This window comes from Vigna unguiculata, chromosome 2 (genome assembly GCF_037176805.1).
Source record: "Vigna unguiculata cultivar grain cowpea cultivar isolate G323 ecotype 2 chromosome 2, ASM3717680v1, whole genome shotgun sequence".
Classification (NCBI taxonomy): Eukaryota; Viridiplantae; Streptophyta; class Magnoliopsida; order Fabales; family Fabaceae; genus Vigna; species Vigna unguiculata.
In genome coordinates, this window is record NC_140793.1 from 31,287,653 (window position 1) to 31,305,638 (window position 17,986).

The 17,986-nt window shown below is 29.6% G+C and overlaps 2 protein-coding genes across 5 annotated transcripts; both read right to left on the bottom strand.

Annotated features, from left to right (window-relative positions):
• Positions 1–1,763: 1,763 nt before the first annotated feature.
• Positions 1,764–6,096, bottom strand: LOC114174112 (putative ubiquitin-conjugating enzyme E2 16). Of its 2 annotated transcripts, XM_028058872.2 has the most exons (6): positions 5,931–6,094; positions 5,736–5,839; positions 5,486–5,588; positions 5,324–5,387; positions 2,357–2,445; positions 1,764–2,128 (listed from the first exon to the last, which is right to left on the bottom strand). In XM_028058872.2, the coding sequence occupies exons 1-6, from the start codon at positions 5,958–5,960 to the stop codon at positions 2,033–2,035; spliced, it is 486 nt and encodes a 161-aa protein (XP_027914673.1). In that variant the 5' UTR covers positions 5,961–6,094; the 3' UTR covers positions 1,764–2,032. The 2 variants fall into 2 exon arrangements, with proteins under 2 accessions (XP_027914673.1, XP_085526283.1); XM_085670157.1 differs by having other exon boundaries at positions 5,486–5,839; positions 5,931–6,096.
• A 3,227-nt stretch (positions 6,097–9,323) lies between these two features.
• Positions 9,324–16,040, bottom strand: D2HGDH (FAD-linked oxidases family protein). 3 transcript variants are annotated; one of them, XM_028051017.2, is made up of 14 exons: positions 15,461–16,038; positions 15,231–15,332; positions 15,070–15,117; positions 14,542–14,612; positions 14,041–14,159; positions 13,694–13,789; positions 13,509–13,618; positions 12,806–12,886; positions 11,666–11,766; positions 11,024–11,132; positions 10,148–10,253; positions 9,891–9,976; positions 9,688–9,813; positions 9,324–9,578 (listed from the first exon to the last, which is right to left on the bottom strand). In XM_028051017.2, exons 1-14 carry the CDS (start codon positions 15,905–15,907, stop codon positions 9,489–9,491), a joined length of 1,692 nt encoding a protein of 563 aa, XP_027906818.1. In that variant the 5' UTR covers positions 15,908–16,038; the 3' UTR covers positions 9,324–9,488. The 3 variants fall into 3 exon arrangements, 2 of the variants coding, with proteins under 2 accessions (XP_027906818.1, XP_085526284.1); XM_085670158.1 differs by having other exon boundaries at positions 15,496–15,709; XR_014993089.1 differs by lacking the exon at positions 9,891–9,976 and having other exon boundaries at positions 15,461–16,040.
• Between the last annotated feature and the right edge of the window lie 1,946 nt (positions 16,041–17,986).

Genomic DNA, 17,986 nt, shown 5'->3' on the forward strand with positions numbered 1-17,986 from the left:
TCAAAGTTCATCACGTGCTTTCACATATGCTATAATGTGCCTCGGCATTTGAAGTCAATTTTTTCAACTCTCAATTCTGTCCCTCAAAGCTCTTCTATTTTACACTTTCTATTCTGCTACCAAATCAAACAATAGCATACCATGGCAAAATCCTAGACGTAAATCATCCAAAAGAACATAAATTTATTAGTGTGAATAATGACTAACATATAACACATGCAAGACATGGCCAACATTGTTTTCTGCTCCACAGTCACAAACTATGTTGACTTAATATAACAATGGCACGAAACACTTGGAGAAAAACCATTTACAAATACTGAAGAAGAAAACATTTTCTTATAACGGCAATGTTTGGCTATCTTTAAACGTCAATAACTTATCCTTAACGAGCTAAATTTTAAAAAGTAATAGTTAAATACTTAATGTGAAAAAAGAGAGGATATTCTTAATTTATTGGGATAAAAAAATCGGCATATTTTCAAAATATTAAAAGAATATGTTAAAATCACATGTGAAGTGTATGATTAACTTTCCTCCGACACTTTAAAAAAGATGTATGACTTGTGCAACTTATGAGAAGATAGAGGAATATAAATATGTATGACTGTGATTAGTATATTACTATATTATATACGGGATTCCGTATTTGTTTCAATTATAATCTCATTATACGTGCTTTACGGGTGTGTTCTTTTTTCGTTTTTCACGGGTAATAAATATATCTTTTATGCAAGCTTTCCTCCGCAAGTAAAAATGAAAACGCAGCACTCGTGTTCATTTGTACGAATGTGTATGAAAGACAGCTATCCGCAATTTCATAATCCATTTTGATAATTATATATCAATTTTAGTGCTAAGTTTTCAAGGAATGTTTTGTGTTAAATTGAATTTCTAATATGTCACCCACATTAAAACCACATCACTTTAAACTCATACCATCAACAGTAATTTTTCCAAAATCAAAAATAGCAGTTCAAAATTAATTCTAAAAATGCATACCCAAACATGCAGTATCAGAATTGACTTCCAACTTGGATAAGTATTCTACAGTTCTATATTTAACTGCACCTCCCATTACAATCATAATAGCATACTTGTTAAGTATAATAACTAATTTTTATTCTTGCAAAACTTCAACTAAAAGCGTTGGATAATATTTGCATTTTTTTAATAATTCTAATTAGTAAGATTATTAAGCTGGTTTATTATAAAGATACATAACTGTCTAAAAGTTTTAGCTGCAGAAAATCTTATCATCAGGGTCGCATGAATAAAGCTATCCCATTCTCCCTTGTCAGGAGTTCATATTCTTGACTGCTAGAAATACAAAGTACTACATGGAAATAAGCATTCAATGTCTGAAAAGAAAAAAAAAATTTCTACAAAAAATTATTATTTGGAAGATGCATAATCATTCGAGTGCAATTCATATTATAAAACAATTTTGTCTTACCCTGGGCTAGATGATTTAATCGTTCCAATCTCGAAGCTTTTCTACCCAAGAAAATGAGTACCAAGAACCAGGTGATGTAAAAGGAAAAACAAAATGTAAAGTCGCGTTTTTCTAGTGTTCCTAACAAAATTGATGCATCGACAAGTTTAAGAGCGAGTACAAGGAAAGATTACAGCACCTCGTAGTTACGACCTAAGATGTATGAGGAGTTGTTTTCTATACCATTACTGAAAGTCGGAAATGCATATAGTGAATTATGAGTTATAATGGACAATTCTTAAGAGAATTATTAAACACGAGTCAGCAATACGGGGTTAACCAGACCATCTATATCCACATCCAAAGACCTCAGGGATTAACCACGATGTTTTGAGTTTGTTTGCTCCTTAAGTTGCTTAAGACACAGTTTCCCCTTCCTTTACAAATACCAGGCAATGACAATTTACAGCAGAGTTATTATCCATTTAATTTAAAGGAATCCTGGTTTCTCAAAATGCATTTTCCCATTTCATTTTGATTTCAAAAGGATAATCCTCTACTCTACCTTTTGTGGACTTAATAGAGAAACTTTTTTTTTTATACTTTGTCATCATGGAACCACCACCTTGTCTCCTTAGGCGATCTGCCATTTCTGCAGTTCTTTACATAGCGATCATTATCTTCAGGGCGTTGCTGCCAAAGAAAAGTCAAGAGTTTATTAAGGCATGACAACCATTTCAAGATGGATCAATGACCTACCTAAATTCACCCGTAGAATCTTAAGTAACAACCTACCATTTATCAAATTAACGTTTAATAAAACCTTGTTAAAAATATAGCATGTCCCAGGTGTTCATTAATCCTACCACAGCACATGGAATAAGTACGAAAATACAAGATTCACAGTAAATAAATTCACACCTTTGTGGTCGAGCTAGAAAGCATCGAGAGAATACTGATGCAGATAGAACTAACTGTCATGGCAGGGGACCAGGAATCATACAATATATCTGCATAATTCCAAGCATATTAATCTCAGCTGACCACCAAAAAGCAGCAACTAGTTAATCATGTTTTTATATAAATTTACAAAGAAAAAAGATGCCCAATTATAAAGTATTACAAACTACAACACATCAAATTCCCAGAAGTGAGAAATGAATCATACCTCAACTTAGAAATCGTATATAGAAATAATAGTAATAATAACAAAGATAATATTGATTACGTAAAAGTAAAAGTCTGGAAACATGAAACCCCTGAATGCCAAAGATAAACCCTTTTACATACTTTAAAGTTCATTATAAAAAATATTTCAATATATTTCAATATAAACCCCTTTTACATACTTTAAAAATCATAATAAACCAATAAAACTTTGAACAATTTTAGTTGTGATAAAAGATCATTTTAAATATTAACAATTTACTTTTAAACTATTGAAATTTAATTTATATATAGCAATAAAAACAGGTTAATAGTAGGAAAATAAAGATAAAAGAATGATAGTTTTGGATGATTAAGAGGACTTTTGGAGCTAGTGGAGAAAATATGTGAAATGTCCAAACAGCAAAAAGAGAGTAAAGACTGAAAAGATCTAATTGAGAGAGTAAGAGGAGTGAGAATTCCACTCTAGAAATTGTACATTGTAATTTGTAATATAGTTGGATATCAGCCTGGCATGAATGAATAAAGCAGAAAATAGTGCATTCCTAACATCAATCATACACTCTCTCCACCGCTGCCCTCCTTCAAATGCCTACTTTTAAGAACAAAAAAAGTGGGGGTTGGGGGAGGGGTGGTGGTGGAAGCGGCCTTGGCATAACTCAACCATTTGCCAACAAGCAAAAGGAAATGACAAAACGACAAATGTCTGACCAGTCACATACAGTATATCTTAGTCGGATATCTTATAACTCATTCGGAATCCAAACCATTATGCAGTACAAACTCCGACTCAATTCATCCCAGAATATGGGAAAAAGAAAACAACAGAAGCAGTTCAGCCCAAATAGAATGGGAAAAAAAGATGAATATGAACATTGAAATATAATTCAATATTGTCAAACCATGAATTTATCAATAATCATTTGTTCAATTTTAGAATATAAGCCATAGAATCATTCTAAATACTCCTTCTGTTCCTTAACATAAGACACTTCTAACATAATCAATCACATAGATAATGAAAACAATAGTTTAGTTGATCTTTTAAAAATATAACCATTGTACCAAATTAACACTCATTATTAATGACTTCTAAAGTTATCTTCTCATTATTAAACAATACAAAATACAATACTTATAATATTTAACAGGTCTAAACAAGGAAAACAAAATATAAAGTTGAATAGAAATTATAAAATTCCTTATAAAAAGGACCAACAATTCCTTATAAAATATGCCTTATAATAAAAACCAAAGGCAGTAATATACTAATATTAAATACCTCAAACATTATGGATAATACCAAAAGTATCAAAATGTTCATAATCTCACATCACCAATAAAAAAGTAAATTTCAATAATACTATTATGTCATTAAAAGCCAAGTCACAAGTAAATTCACAAGTCATAATTCTATAGGTGCTCCAAATAATGATAGTTCATCCTAACAGCAATATATTGGTGAAAAAAGTTCAAAGCTGAGGTAAGTTAACATTCTTCATCTCCTTAGCCTTAGGAGGCTCATAACGTGACTGCACTACTTGAAGCCTATAGTTCAAAAGAGCAAATACAAAGCAGCAATGCAGCAAAATTAGGAACATAGAGAGAGTAAGCAGGTGACTGTGTCAGGCTTCTATTGCAAAAGATTGATAATGGAGAAATGGAAAAACCAAATAGAGTGCATAAGTGGCTTAATGACTATGCGAAGCCCCTATTTCAAAGGAAAGAAAAACAGAGGAAAGGAGTAATTAAATAAGGTGCATTTAATTCAATTTCTTTTCGTTTGAGAATTTGAGCTTCTCTGAAGTTTTTATGTCTCCTGAAAATTGGAATGGAAAATAAAATGAACAAATTCTTGAATCGTCTGTTTCATGTCTGTTACACAGAATCATATCAATGTTTTTTTGTGTACTTCAGAATCCCATCAATTTACGAATGGATCACACAGTTAAGAGTCGTCTACAGTTTATCAGAAAAAACAAATTACTAGATTTTAAAATCAGCTGGGAAAGTAGAATTGCTCCATTCTAACACCAAAACAAAACAAGATGTGAAGGCACTGAAACACCAAAATGAAAAACACTTAGCAGGAAGGACCCACACTTCTGACTTCTCTCTATTCCTGGCATATATAGCATACAGTAGTTTATATAGGATACCGTCACAATCCACAGCCATAAAATAAAACTCCTAGCATATTTACTATTGTGGTCCAATTACATTCTTGGGCATACCGAGCTGAGGACACACATCTGCAAAATTATCAAGGCCGTTCACTCTTGTTTCGTTCATTTTCTATGGTTTATTAACTTACTAAATGTTAGCTGCTTTCAAATTTCAATTGGGTTACGCTAAGTGCTCCTAACAATTTTCATACTTACTTAAAACAGTAAGACTTCATCAACAACGAAAAAACATTCCCTATTTTGAAACCCAAATGTCTCACTTAATAGTTAACAATATATTTTCAATTAATTAATTAGGACAATTCTTTCAGAAACAAGTAAACAACAAATCGCAGTCCTCTTCCCAATAGTTCTCAACAAGAAATTATAACTTTGAAGTCAAGACTTCAAAGAAATTATAACCCGAAGGTTACAAGAATCGATAACATGAAAAACAATACAAACAAGCATAAAAAGCAGCACATAACAAAACCCTGTAACAAAAGGGTGTGCCAGAGGATTATACTCAAAATACGGTAACTATAACAAAACATACCTAAACAAATATGGCCGTTGCTGTAGATATGGGGATGCAGCGGAGCCGGATGCAAGAATATGACCTGCAGAACCGTTAACAATAGAATAATAATACCAGTGAACAACAGACGCCGATGCAGATTAAAGATTAAATTGTGCAGCGAAGGGGCAAAAGAAGAACCTGGGGAGCTTCCATAGGGTAATTCTCAGGAAAATCGACCTGAAGCTGGTAGGTCTCATTGGCGTAAAGTGTCCCAGGAGCTCCAGTGACTTCAACAACCCACCTTCCAGAGAGGAACAAAGCAAAGTAGAGGAAGGAAAAACGAATGCAAAGAAAGAAGAGAAAGAGGAAATCAAAGCATAAGAAAACATGTTGTGTAAAAGCGATAAAGTTAGGTGGATTATGAGGGGTAATTAGAAGAATCCGATACCTCTGGAGATTATCGGTGACTTTGTGCTTGAAACCAGTTGGGGGATTGACCTGCCACTCCACGAGCTCTTTCTGGAGCCTATTGCAGGCAATCTTACTGAGATTCTAAAACAGCCACGATCCCAATTCAAACCTAAAAACCGAAACAAGAACAACAAAGAAACACAATCGAAGAGCGAAAGGGGTTAGGGCTAACCTTGCGAGCGGCACCAGAGGAACTAGTCATGATTCTTCCGCGTACACGAATGGGTACAGGAACAATTCTCAATTAACGAAGAAGAAGAGATTCACCACTGAACCAATATATATATACCTATATTATGTCTTCGTGAGTGTTAAATAGTAAAATATATGAAATGAAGAAATGTCCCAGACATAAAACTTTCTTATACTTTCAGTTAATTAAAAAAAAAAACATTTTACGCTATAGTTTATTTTTAATTAAATTATGTTTGTTATGGGACATTTTTCTTTTTCATTTAAGAATTGTTTGTTTATGACGTATATTCGAAAATATGGAAAGTCAAAGGTGCAATATAAGTTAAGTCTCCATAATTAATAATTGTGAGAAAAAAGAAAGTTTGGTTTTGATGTAAATCTTTCTCTTTGTTTCCCTTACACAGAAGATATTCCAAAATTGTTCTTACAAAATGTCACTATAATTAATCACTATATATATTATGATTATGTATCTTGACGTTTTCTATCAATTAATCTGTTTAAGTGAAACGCATGATCCCGAAGCGTTTTATAATTTTTTTTGTGTGTCAAAGAAATTACAATTAATGTAAGTGGAAACTCAGTGTTTTATTTCAATTGAGTATAAAAGTGCTATCCTTTTGATGGGATATTGAATATTTTGAAAAATCAAGTTTTTAACCTTGTAATGTATGGATATGGAAGTTTATAGTTAAATATTGGATATTGAATATGGTGAAAAATAAAGTTCAGAATATTATTCATGGTGGAATTCAAGAATCGAAACTATCAATTATGAAAGAATTTCATAATTAATAGAACGTTATGGATTATATGATTTGAGATTGTCTTTTGTAATACGGATTGTAACTTAGAAATACACATTTAAATTAAATATGTGGTGTTTGTGGAGGGTAGGAGGAGTTACATTATTTCAATAGACTACATTTTGATATTTTATTACTTTACTTTATGTATTTTTTAATAGTTTTATTTCTAATAATTTTTTGGATATTTTAATTGATTTTTTAACTATTTTCTTCCACTTTATTTTTTTGCTTTTTTTTTTTAATTTAGAGCACATATTTTTGCAAAACTTTCCTTTGCATATAATTGTTTTTGGATAAATTATGTATAGAGTGATTCTTTATTTTTGAATATATAAAAATGTGCAACAATAATGTTTGAAATAAATATTCAATTTATGAAAAAAAACATAAATCCTTGAAAATGTATTTATTATAGATCATGGAATGCTTGGAAAGAAAATGCATGACTACTTTCTCAAACATGTAAAATATTTTATATTGTATATATTTGAAGTACTTTCATTTGTCAACTAAATTATCATACGCTTATTATACTTAAAATATTGAACTATTATTATATAAAAAAACCTAATATTATACTTATCATACGTTTAAAAACCAATACCAATTTTAATATTTTATTATTGAAATTATGATAAAAAAAACAAGAAGCATAATTTTTTTAGCTGGCCTTTTAAATTTAATTGCTGAAAATAAGTTCAAACATATTTGTAAACAATAATAAAAATATAATTTTAAAAGGGGAATTATATCTTTAATATTTGATATGATATTAAAATTAAAAATTTGAAATATACTAAAATCAAATTAATTTAAATAAATATATAAGAATCAAGATAACATGATTTTTGTGTGAATGTATACATTTTAATTATATAACTTTGGTCATATACTACAGAAAAATCCCCTTTAATTAAAATACACTTTTAAAAGGGGAATTATATCTTTAATATTTGATATGATATTAAAATTAAGAATTTGAAATACTAAAATCAAATTAATTTAAAAAAAATATATAAGAATCAAGATACCATGATTTTTGTGTGAATGTATACATTGTAATCATATAACTTTGGTCATATACTCCTCAAAATTATTTCTTTTGTCAGTCTTTTTATTTATGCTTACAGATTATTTTTTTTCATATTTGCTTTATTGGCTTAAAATGTAGATGTTAGATAAAGAGTATGATGCATGACATGTGCTTAATCCAGATCACTCTTATCTTTTATATGTAATCTGATGTTTATTACAATATATATAAATTCAATGATAATTTATATACACTTGCTTTTTACATTTTAAAATAAATATTGTTTAAATAAAATTAGTGATAAATGACCAAATTCTAAAACATAAACTATTTTAAATGTAGATGTTTTAAACTTGTTTTAAGGAACTTAAGATGAAAATACTATTTATATTTTGATGTTCAATACATACAAATCTTAATATTAAACAATAATATTTTTGTTGGAGTTAGAAATTAAATGTATGGTTTCTTTAATAACTTTTTTACCCAAATGTTCTCTCTATTTATTTAAAGTTATTGCCAAAATTAATAATCACAAGAATAAAAATGCGTCCCTCAAACTATTTTAAAATGTTTCATAAAAAAAATCTAACAAATATATGAATTAAAAGTTATAAATTCTTAAAGAAATTAAAATCAATATTTTAATTTAGATAATTTCTCTATTCCTTCTTTTATTATAATATCTATTACAAAATAAGTCTCCACTTTTAATCATTTTTCATAAATAATTAATGTGATAATAAACAATAAAACACAATTTTATTAATATAAACATGATACATGGATCTTTCAAATACCTCACATTCATAACATTTTTTTGTATTATTCTTGTAAAACGCGTTTTTTAATTGATGAGCATCCATTGCAACATTGTAATCTCTAACAGGTATACACTCTTAATAGAGAATACATTTAGAAGAATAAATTGCATGATTGCTTGAAAAGAAATATAATTTAATTCATAGCAATTATGTAATTTATCATTCTTCATAGAAAATAATGTTGAATTCTTAATTTATTATGGAAGTGTTGAAATTAGACCTATTTGATAGTCCATCATATGTATGATATCTTCGTGGATTTTTGTAACAAAAACCTTTTAAAATATCAATACTAGTGTTTACATATTATGATCTAATATATCCCTCTTTTATTTTGTTCTCTTCTTAGATATTATTGATTATATAAAAGTTATTCTCTTGTTCAAAATAAAAAATAAAATAAATTTGTGGAGCGAATTTAATCTTAGTTAAATTGAGCGGTTGGGGAATCTTTTTATGATTGTTTTCCCCCAGTTGACGCCTTGCATTGACTTTCCCAAGTTAAGCACTGGCAATTTCAGCCTCCAAAATATGCTTATTCTCATGGCAAATTCTGGTTTGAAGATAAGCATATTCCACGCGTGATTAGTGGAAAACTTACATCACAGTTTGTGCTTTAGCAAAAACTTTGGGTCAAAAACTGCAACTCGTTGAAAGTAGAACTAGTAGAAACTTTAAAGATAGGTTTAACAAAGTAAAGGATCTCACAAAAGATAATCAATGTAATAAATAGTAGGGAAAAGGGTAAATTACAAGTGTTACGAATTCACTGCACAACACAATTGGTTATTATGACAATGTAAAAGAACACTTTTAATACTCTCCCACTTTTAGGAAGTGTGCAAAAACATCAAGTCTTGCACATGAGCTCATGAAGTGAGAGAGTAAGGAAGAACTTTATATGGGTTGAGTATGTGATTGGGGTCCATCAAATTCTTGATCGAAGCCATTAGTTGAACCTGTCCAATTTCATGCTACTTCAGACATTCATTCATTTCACAACTTTACATTATCAAATAGAAAACTGCAACTTGAGTCAATAATAAATTGATAACATAATGTACATACAGTTTCACGAGACTTGCTGTAGTAAATCTTGTTGGCTTTCATTAGTCCTATACCATGCTCAGCACTAATACTCCCTCGGTGCTTAGATGTCCACTCATATACAAAAGGTTCAATTTGTGACAGAATCTGCAAATTTTATCACTGATAATGTCATGGAAAGAAAATTTTCATAAGCAAACAGTTTTGTGCTATTCTAGAGCTACCTTATCATCATAATGAGGAGTAGAAACGTTCAAATGCAAATTACTATCTCCAAGGTGGCCATATCCAATTACATTAGCTGTGTTACCTACAATTTGAAAATAAAATATAATATCATACCTGCATGCACGATTGTGATGGAAGAGATAACTCATCTTCCATAAAAGCCAGACTTTTTTCTCTGACACAACTAAAGGAACCAAGCATATACTTAGAAAACAAAAATATAACTACATGGCAACGTTAGTCTGTTCCTTACCTAGTCTAGACCGCATTTCTTCAACAAGATTGTACATGTGTTCAAGAGGTATTGATAAATCGTACTTGTAAACAGCTCCTGCTCTCATCAAAGCCTCTGGTATACCCTGAAATCAGTAGATAAAAGTAATGCAACCAAACTCAGCAATAGTGTTTTTCATAAAACGATTAAAAATTCATATAAAATTAAAATTTAAAATTACTTATGACAAATTATCGCTGAAAATAAATAGAAGGATAACACTTTTGGGGGTTGAGGGACATCCTCTTCAAATTCTTTACAAAAATAAGAAAATGAATCTAGTAACTACAGAGTGGCAGTTATGTTTCCTCCGCTCAATATGTTCAAACATTTAGGTATTTTGTAAATCTCATCTAGAGTATACACTTAAAAAGCACTCACAAGTGTCAACTGAAAACAGCTGAAATCAGAACAAATATGGTAAACTTGGCCCATAGAATGAAAAATAAGAATATTAGCACGCTCAATCTAGCAGGAAATTCATTCCAATAGTAAAAGTAATAAATGATATAGAAAATTTGTAGTGAAATGAAACTTTCTCTAAAATGAAACCGTCTGTAGAGCATTAATAGCCAAACAAGTGGATAGTAAAAGCGAGTAGACAGTCTCATATGGCATTGGTATAAAGACTCCAAATGCGATGTGTATAGCTGCTGACCTAACTTGGTCAGGCTTTTTCATTTTCAAAAATGAAGTGTGAATTCAAGAAAGGTAAAAAATACTGACAGCAAAAATTAGAAAACCAGTCAAGAAAACTGAAAAGCAGAACATGGCAGGGATATGTGCTTAATTTTGAAAAGAGATAAAGCATATTTAAAAAAAATAAAAAATAATAATGCAGTGAAAAATGTCAACCTCACGTAGAAGCCAGAATGATGATGCTTGATTTATGTCTTGTGCAAGAACACCATCAGATATCAATTCATTCTCCATGGAGCCGAGCAGAAATGCTTCAAGCTTTTGTCTAGAGGTGTCAAAATAAAGTCACATCATATGTCAAGGCATTTAATTGCATGCTCATACTGATAACTTAAACAAAAAAATAACTAGAAAATAAGTTAAGGAACGTTTTCAGGCAAATTATAAAGTTCATACTTCATAGCATAGAAAATTTAATTTGGATTCAGGATGCTGCAAGTGAAATTATGGAAGATAAAACATTTATAATAACTGTCCTCTAATCACTTAATGATTAGACTCTGCAACTCATTCTTCCACACAACCTCCTAAAAAAGTAGAAGTAGTTTTTAATGAAAGTAGAAGCCGGAGAAGAGAAGGAACAAAATCTAGAATTAAACAAATCCAATAATTTAACAAATTACACTAATCTTTGTTGAAAATTGATAAACTACAATTTAAATGGAAGTACATGATTAATCAAAAGTCAGAACAGCAGAAATTAATGTAATTTACTCTTCTAAATGACTAATTGCCTCATGTTAAAATGCGAGATTTATATTCACGCGCACAAAAAAAAAAAATGCATAGACTTTTTACTTGTCAGAAGATTCATCACTGCCTGTTGTCTCAATCAGAACATAAAAGTTATGCAATGACGTAGGTATCGGATTTCGTGCACCTTCCAGGTGATTCAAAACCTGTCAGAAAACCAATCAAATCAGGATGACTATGAACCAATCAAGGGGAAAAGAAAATAAAGTCACAAAGATCTGATTATTTTCTCAGTTGTAAGACTTGGGATTTTATAGCAGTAATTTGTCTAGATCTAAAACGAATAAATAAATCTAAACTACTAGAGTTGTTATGACTGGAGAAAATTGTAAATATTACAATGATCAGATACTACAAAGAAGTTCATGTAACATTCATGATGAATTCCATGACAACACAGACATATTTAGAGGCCATTTTTTGAAACCATAGATCAAAGTCAAGGCTCAAGTTCCAAAGCATTTTATGCCTATATCATAGTATTGGCCAGAACTTCCTAATATGTTTTTTCATTGTGTGTTTATCGAAGTCTGGTTTATGAAGTCTCTTTTACGTCTACCTTCTGTTGACTACAAATATTTTGCATGTATGTCACATCATGCTAGTGGCAAAAGGGAAACACATGCATGACTTCCTACATAATGAGTATGGGGACTATAACTAGTTGAGATGTTAAAGCCAATCAAAATAGCAGGAAAAACTAAAACTCCAATCAAATGCAATTTCATCAACAAGACCCACTACCAGTTTTTTCTTTAGTCTCTATCTTCCATGTCTACCTACAAAGTATTAAAATCACTACAAGACATGCAACTTTGAATTTTGTAAATTGTGTACATTATGTGATAGTTATTGTTCTGTTTTTTACTCCTGTACCAAACATCTCATTGTCACCTCACCATCATTGCGACTCTTTTTTTGGGTATCGCACAAATTCAGAATACACAAAAAGACACAACTACATCCTTATGCACTGTAGCCTCAACAATTTCTAAGACACAGGATTACTAAAGTATCATTTGCACTCTTGTACATGGGTAGCTGGTAATATCAAGCACAAAGTTAACACTAAACATAAAGTTTATCAAGTTTTATCATATGAGCATGCATCAGAACAACTTTAAGGCATTTATAACTAGCAACCATCACACAGATTAATTTCATTAGGGTATCACATGATATTACCAAATTCATAGACTGGCTATCCAGAAATTCAAATGCAGATAAAATCTCCCCAAGTTTCCTTTTTGCTTCCTGTAGCAATTTCTGAAGCATAGAAACAAAAGCAATCTGATAAGATGGATGCATGTTTCATTCTGAAAACAAAAGGGAAAAAAACATTGGTGCAATACAAAAGCTTATACACGAAGAGTATGATACATATGCTTATAAAAGAATTTCACCCAATTGGTAACAGAAGGTTCCTATATAATTTATCACCTGTCATTAAAGATCTAGTTTAAACATGCTTAGAAAGAAGTGTTTGTGGTAATAAAATTAAAATTAATTTAAAAGACAAGGCGTGTTTAGTCTAATAAAAGGTTTTTTATTTCTATTTCATGCTTTTGAAACAAAAAAGAAGTTATTTTCACCGTTGCCCACACAAATCCTAGAAAACAAAAAAACAAAAAATAGAAAAAAGGCTTTTTCACAATTATTTGTGAAAAAAATGAAAACATTTCCTCAAACAAAAAAGGCACTAAGGACCCTTCATCAATGAAAAAGGAGAAGAAAAAGAAAACATATAATTCTTCCCAATCAGTCAATACAGTATTGTCCAAATAAATATCAATGGCAATCAATTAAGGTAATCCACAGAAGTCAGAAAAGCAATTAATGCAGCTACAATGAAACTAAACCTATTTAAGAATAGGAGTATTGATCATGCCTGGCAGCTGTTATAATCTTTGCAAGCAAGAAAAGCCACATTTACTGAAGATAACTTCGGTGGGGTAAGTATTGAAACTTTAGTAACAATTCCCAAGGAACCTTCACTTCCTACATCATCCGTAATTTAATTTACAATCAGATATTTTACTTGTTTCGAGATTCGACGTGTTGTTCACCGCATACCTATAAATAGATGTTTCAAATCATAGCCAGTATTATCTTTGCGCAATGTCTTAAGCATGTCAAGTACAGTACCATTTGCTAGAACAGCTTCAACACCTGTAGGGCAATCAAAAGCTCACTTCAGAATGAATAGAGTACTAGCGAAAGAAAAAATGGATTGACATGCCCCTAACTTAACAATATATTGAGAAACTCTGGTGCTTTGATACCTCAACATGAAAACTGTTCCACCTTTCAACTGTATTCCATTCCAAATGACTAAATCAATACAAAATCTAGCATTCCTACACTAACTTTAGAAGTATTCAGATGATATAGAAAAGCCAACACGTTAGTTATTTTCTTACCAAGTACATTGCCATGAAGGGATCCATAACGAACAAGACGCAAACCACCAGCATTAGTTGAAACATTTCCACCTATCTGGCAACTCCCTTTTGCACCTAAGTCTAGTGGCATAATAAATCTGAATGAAAAGTGCAGAAAATTTAAATACAGAGAGCCTACATTAAAATTATGGTTTTAAAACTTATATGCGTATGGAAAGGGCAACTGGTAAATAAAATGTTCAAGACATTAGTCATAACACCGCACTTGCACTACATAGAACTTCAAGAAAAAAAACAAATCTTTTTCTAACATCAATATAATTTTGTTAAGTGCAAAACCCAAACAGCTCTGTTTCAGAATTACTCATACAAAATATGGAAGAAAAGAAGTACCATTGTTAATTTTCTTCTAGAAATAGCAAGTATATAAGATTACCCAAATTTAAGTAAAAAGTCTTATATTGAGGTTAGATGAAATTGATCCAAATTACAATAACTTTATAAAATTAAAAGGATTACCCTTCATTGTCCAGGAATGAGATTATATTTTCCAATATGCACCCGGCTTCACATACCAATATTCCACTAACCTAAAGAAGACAATGGCAGAAACTTCAGAATTAAGTATACAAACCTGTCTTTTTAATGTTTGACATTGACTTTAATTATAGTGAGATAATTAATAAAATTAAATTAAATTCTGATACAAATGGGTGTACAAGGTAACTAGCACACTAATATTTTGTTTCCCCTTTAGAGGAGAAACTGATGCATTGAAATGTGCTGGATATGGGCATTGTTAATGATGACTCACATTTATATTTTTTACAAAACAAAAGACTGTTGTAGTAAAGGGAGAGGCACTGAACTGTTGATATGATTTAAAATAGATGGATTCTAGTTTTTAAATGATGCATATGCTGTACAATGCTCAACAAAAATTATAATAAGCTCTGAAAACAAGTAACGCAAGAAGATATACACACAGAAGAAAGAGGTAGTTCATAAGTCATAACAAATATGCCGTTCAAGCAGTAGATGGTCTACCTTGTCGAAAGATATGATCTTATTCATAGAACTAAGACTGATAATGACCTGCAAAATCAGATTATAAGAAATCTGTCAATAATCACATAATAACGAGTTCGTTTAATAGTACATTCAAGGTTGAACCCTTGTAAAGCAAGAGAATGAATCAAAGAGTATACTTCATCAAAGACGGGCACACTTCCTCCTACAAGACCAGTGTTTCCACCTTGGGGAACAACAGCCAAGCATCTGGAATTACAATATTTAAGAATCTGAGCAACCTGCAAAACGAAACACTCGAAAAAAAGAAGTAAACAAACCAAACTCCAAATGCTACTGGACCAAGTTTCTAAAGGGTAATTGTTCATTCTATTCAATAGAGACAAAATAAATAAATAAATAAAAGAACCTCGTCAGTGGTCCTAGGCTGTAGGAGGAGCTTACTGGAGCCTTTGTATTTATGCATCCAATCAGTGTTTGAAGTGGCAAGCTTGTCCTCATCCTGAATAACATTTTTACTACCCAATATACCCTCGAAGTATCTAACGTCATCATCGTTAAACTTTGAGAATCTGGGGTTCCTTTGAACCAACCCCGCCGATGAACCATAGCATTTGCGCTGAATTCCAACACCCCATTGTTTGGTTTCAACAAAATTTCTTACAAGGTTGAAAAGCGACAAAAATCGCCGATCCCCGTGAACGATATTGCGCTGTGAAAACCTGCGTTTTTCATCAAAACCCGAAGGAAAATGAGAAGACAACCTTGCAGAAGGGAGAAGAGGTGGGTTGTTTGAGCAGTGAGGGAAGGAGCGTAAGAGGAACTGAAGTGTGGCTCTGCTATTGCGCTTAGCCATTGTTTGGGGTTTGGGGTTTGGTGGCTTGCGATGAACAACTGCACTTGGAAGGGACAAAACCAAGTTGGTTACGTTTCGCTACTAAACTGGAGTGAAAAAGATGACACCTACACGTGATGATGATGATGATTATGGGAAGTGAAGGTTGTGATAATGTTAAATAAATGTAGAGTATTAAATAAATATTGAAACTTCAAATATACTTTTTAAAATGTATTTAATTAGATATGGACCTTTTTAAAGTTTTTCATAAAACAATATTTAATTTATATGATAAAAAAAACGAAAATCTTATACTATTAGATAAAAATATAGTGAAAAAGTTTTCTGACATAAGTAAAACTAATAAAATATTATGTATGACTTTTAAGTAGATAAAGGGTAAATTACAATGTCTTTTTTAACAAATAGAAGCGTTATACTGTATTTTTTTTATGGAAAATTATGTGTTGACAAAAATTTTGTTGAAAAAGTTGAAAAAGTTTTTATAAATAGAATTAAAATAAATTATTTTTATTTTTTCATTAAAAGAAAGTAATAAAATAATATTTTTTCACTTAAATTAGTAATTTGTTTTGTTAAAGTTTGTTAAAAAAAATCATTAAACTATCATTCTCATTTTTTATACACCAGAAATGTTTTTTTCTTTTATTCGCTTTTAAGTTTCCTAAGATTAAAATAAATGACATTTAAGTAATAATAGATTTAAGTAAATTTTTCTTATTTGAAATAAATTTCTTATTAAAATATCTTTTATGTTGTGTTTGAATTTGTATAATTTGATTTTACTAATTTACTAAGAAGATAAATTTGTACATAAATTGTAAATTTTAGTATTCATTAAAATAAAAGAAATACAAAGAAATACAGTTTACTTCGTGTGTTTAACAATTTAATTTACTTATATTTATTACTTTCTTTATATATATAATAATTATAATTATTATAATAATTACTATGTAATAGAATATATATAATAATTATATGTATATTATGATAACACTCTATACTATAATATATATATATATATATATTATATATTATAATTATACGTATATATTTATTTACTAATTTTAAAATAATTATTATTATTATTATTAAAATGATTAGTATATGTAATAATAATATTATTATTATTATTACTCAAATAAATATTTTTTGTAAATAAATTAATATATAAAATAAAATAAATTTAAATAAATATGGAGATATAAATTAAATAGTCTATATTGTAAATTATTAGAAATATGTAATTGATTTTTAAAATATTTGTTAAATATAAAATTAAAAAAAATAAATATGTATATAAAAAAATTAAATAATTATTAAAGACAAAATTGATTTTTAAAATAACAGTTAAATATAAGCTATTTATAAAATAAATAATTTTTAAAATAATAATTGAGAATAAAACTGAAATAACAAAATGTGGATAGAAAAGAGGATATCTCTTTATATATTGTTATAGATATCAAGTCATCATTCAAAATAATAATAAATTATTTTAAGTTATTAATAATAATATCAATAAATTATATTTTTCTAATTTTAAGTAACATTTTTAATCTTATTATAATATCATAATACAATTTATTCAATTAAAAATTATAATGTATTAAATTTTATGAATTACATCATACACATGCTTTCTTCAACTTTTTACTCATGTTCACTCAAATTATATAATTTTTTTCTTAGTTCAAATAATTTTATATTTATCTATAAATTAACTCAAATCAACACAAATCCACTCTTCAAACGACACACCCCAATTAAACACAACATTATACCACCACATTTTCAAATTTTTTCAAATGTTTTCAAATGTGATGATATCAGCTCTCTATTTGTCTGAACGCACACATTTTTCATTATTAACAATAGGCACGATAAAAAAAAATCATCTAACTAGATAAGAGGAAATTCGAAAGAAATAAATTTTTGAATACACATTTAGATTTCATCGTATGAACAAATAATTTTGGATAAATAAAGTGTAATGAAATAAATAATTTCGCTCGGACAGATAACGGATTAAAATTTTCTATATATTTAACCCAATTCAAACATTATTTTTAA

Excerpts from the sequence above, each read along its gene's own strand:
- LOC114174112 (XM_085670157.1), bottom strand. The coding sequence starts at position 5,960 with ATGACTAGTTCCTCTGGTGCCGCTCGCAAG. Across the intron at positions 5,388-5,485 it reads ACCCTATGGAAGCTCCCCAG|GTCATATTCTTGCATCCGGC; the intron begins GTTCTTCTTTTG and ends ACGGTTCTGCAG. Across the intron at positions 2,446-5,323 it reads CAACGGCCATATTTGTTTAG|ATATATTGTATGATTCCTGG; the intron begins GTATGTTTTGTT and ends GGAATTATGCAG.
- D2HGDH (XM_028051017.2), bottom strand. The coding sequence starts at position 15,907 with ATGGCTAAGCGCAATAGCAGAGCCACACTTCAGTTCCTCTTACGCTCC. Across the intron at positions 14,613-15,069 it reads AGATCATATCTTTCGACAAG|GTTAGTGGAATATTGGTATG; the intron begins GTAGACCATCTA and ends TGTCTTCTTTAG. Across the intron at positions 11,767-12,805 it reads ATAGCCAGTCTATGAATTTG|GTTTTGAATCACCTGGAAGG; the intron begins GTAATATCATGT and ends GTTTTCTGACAG.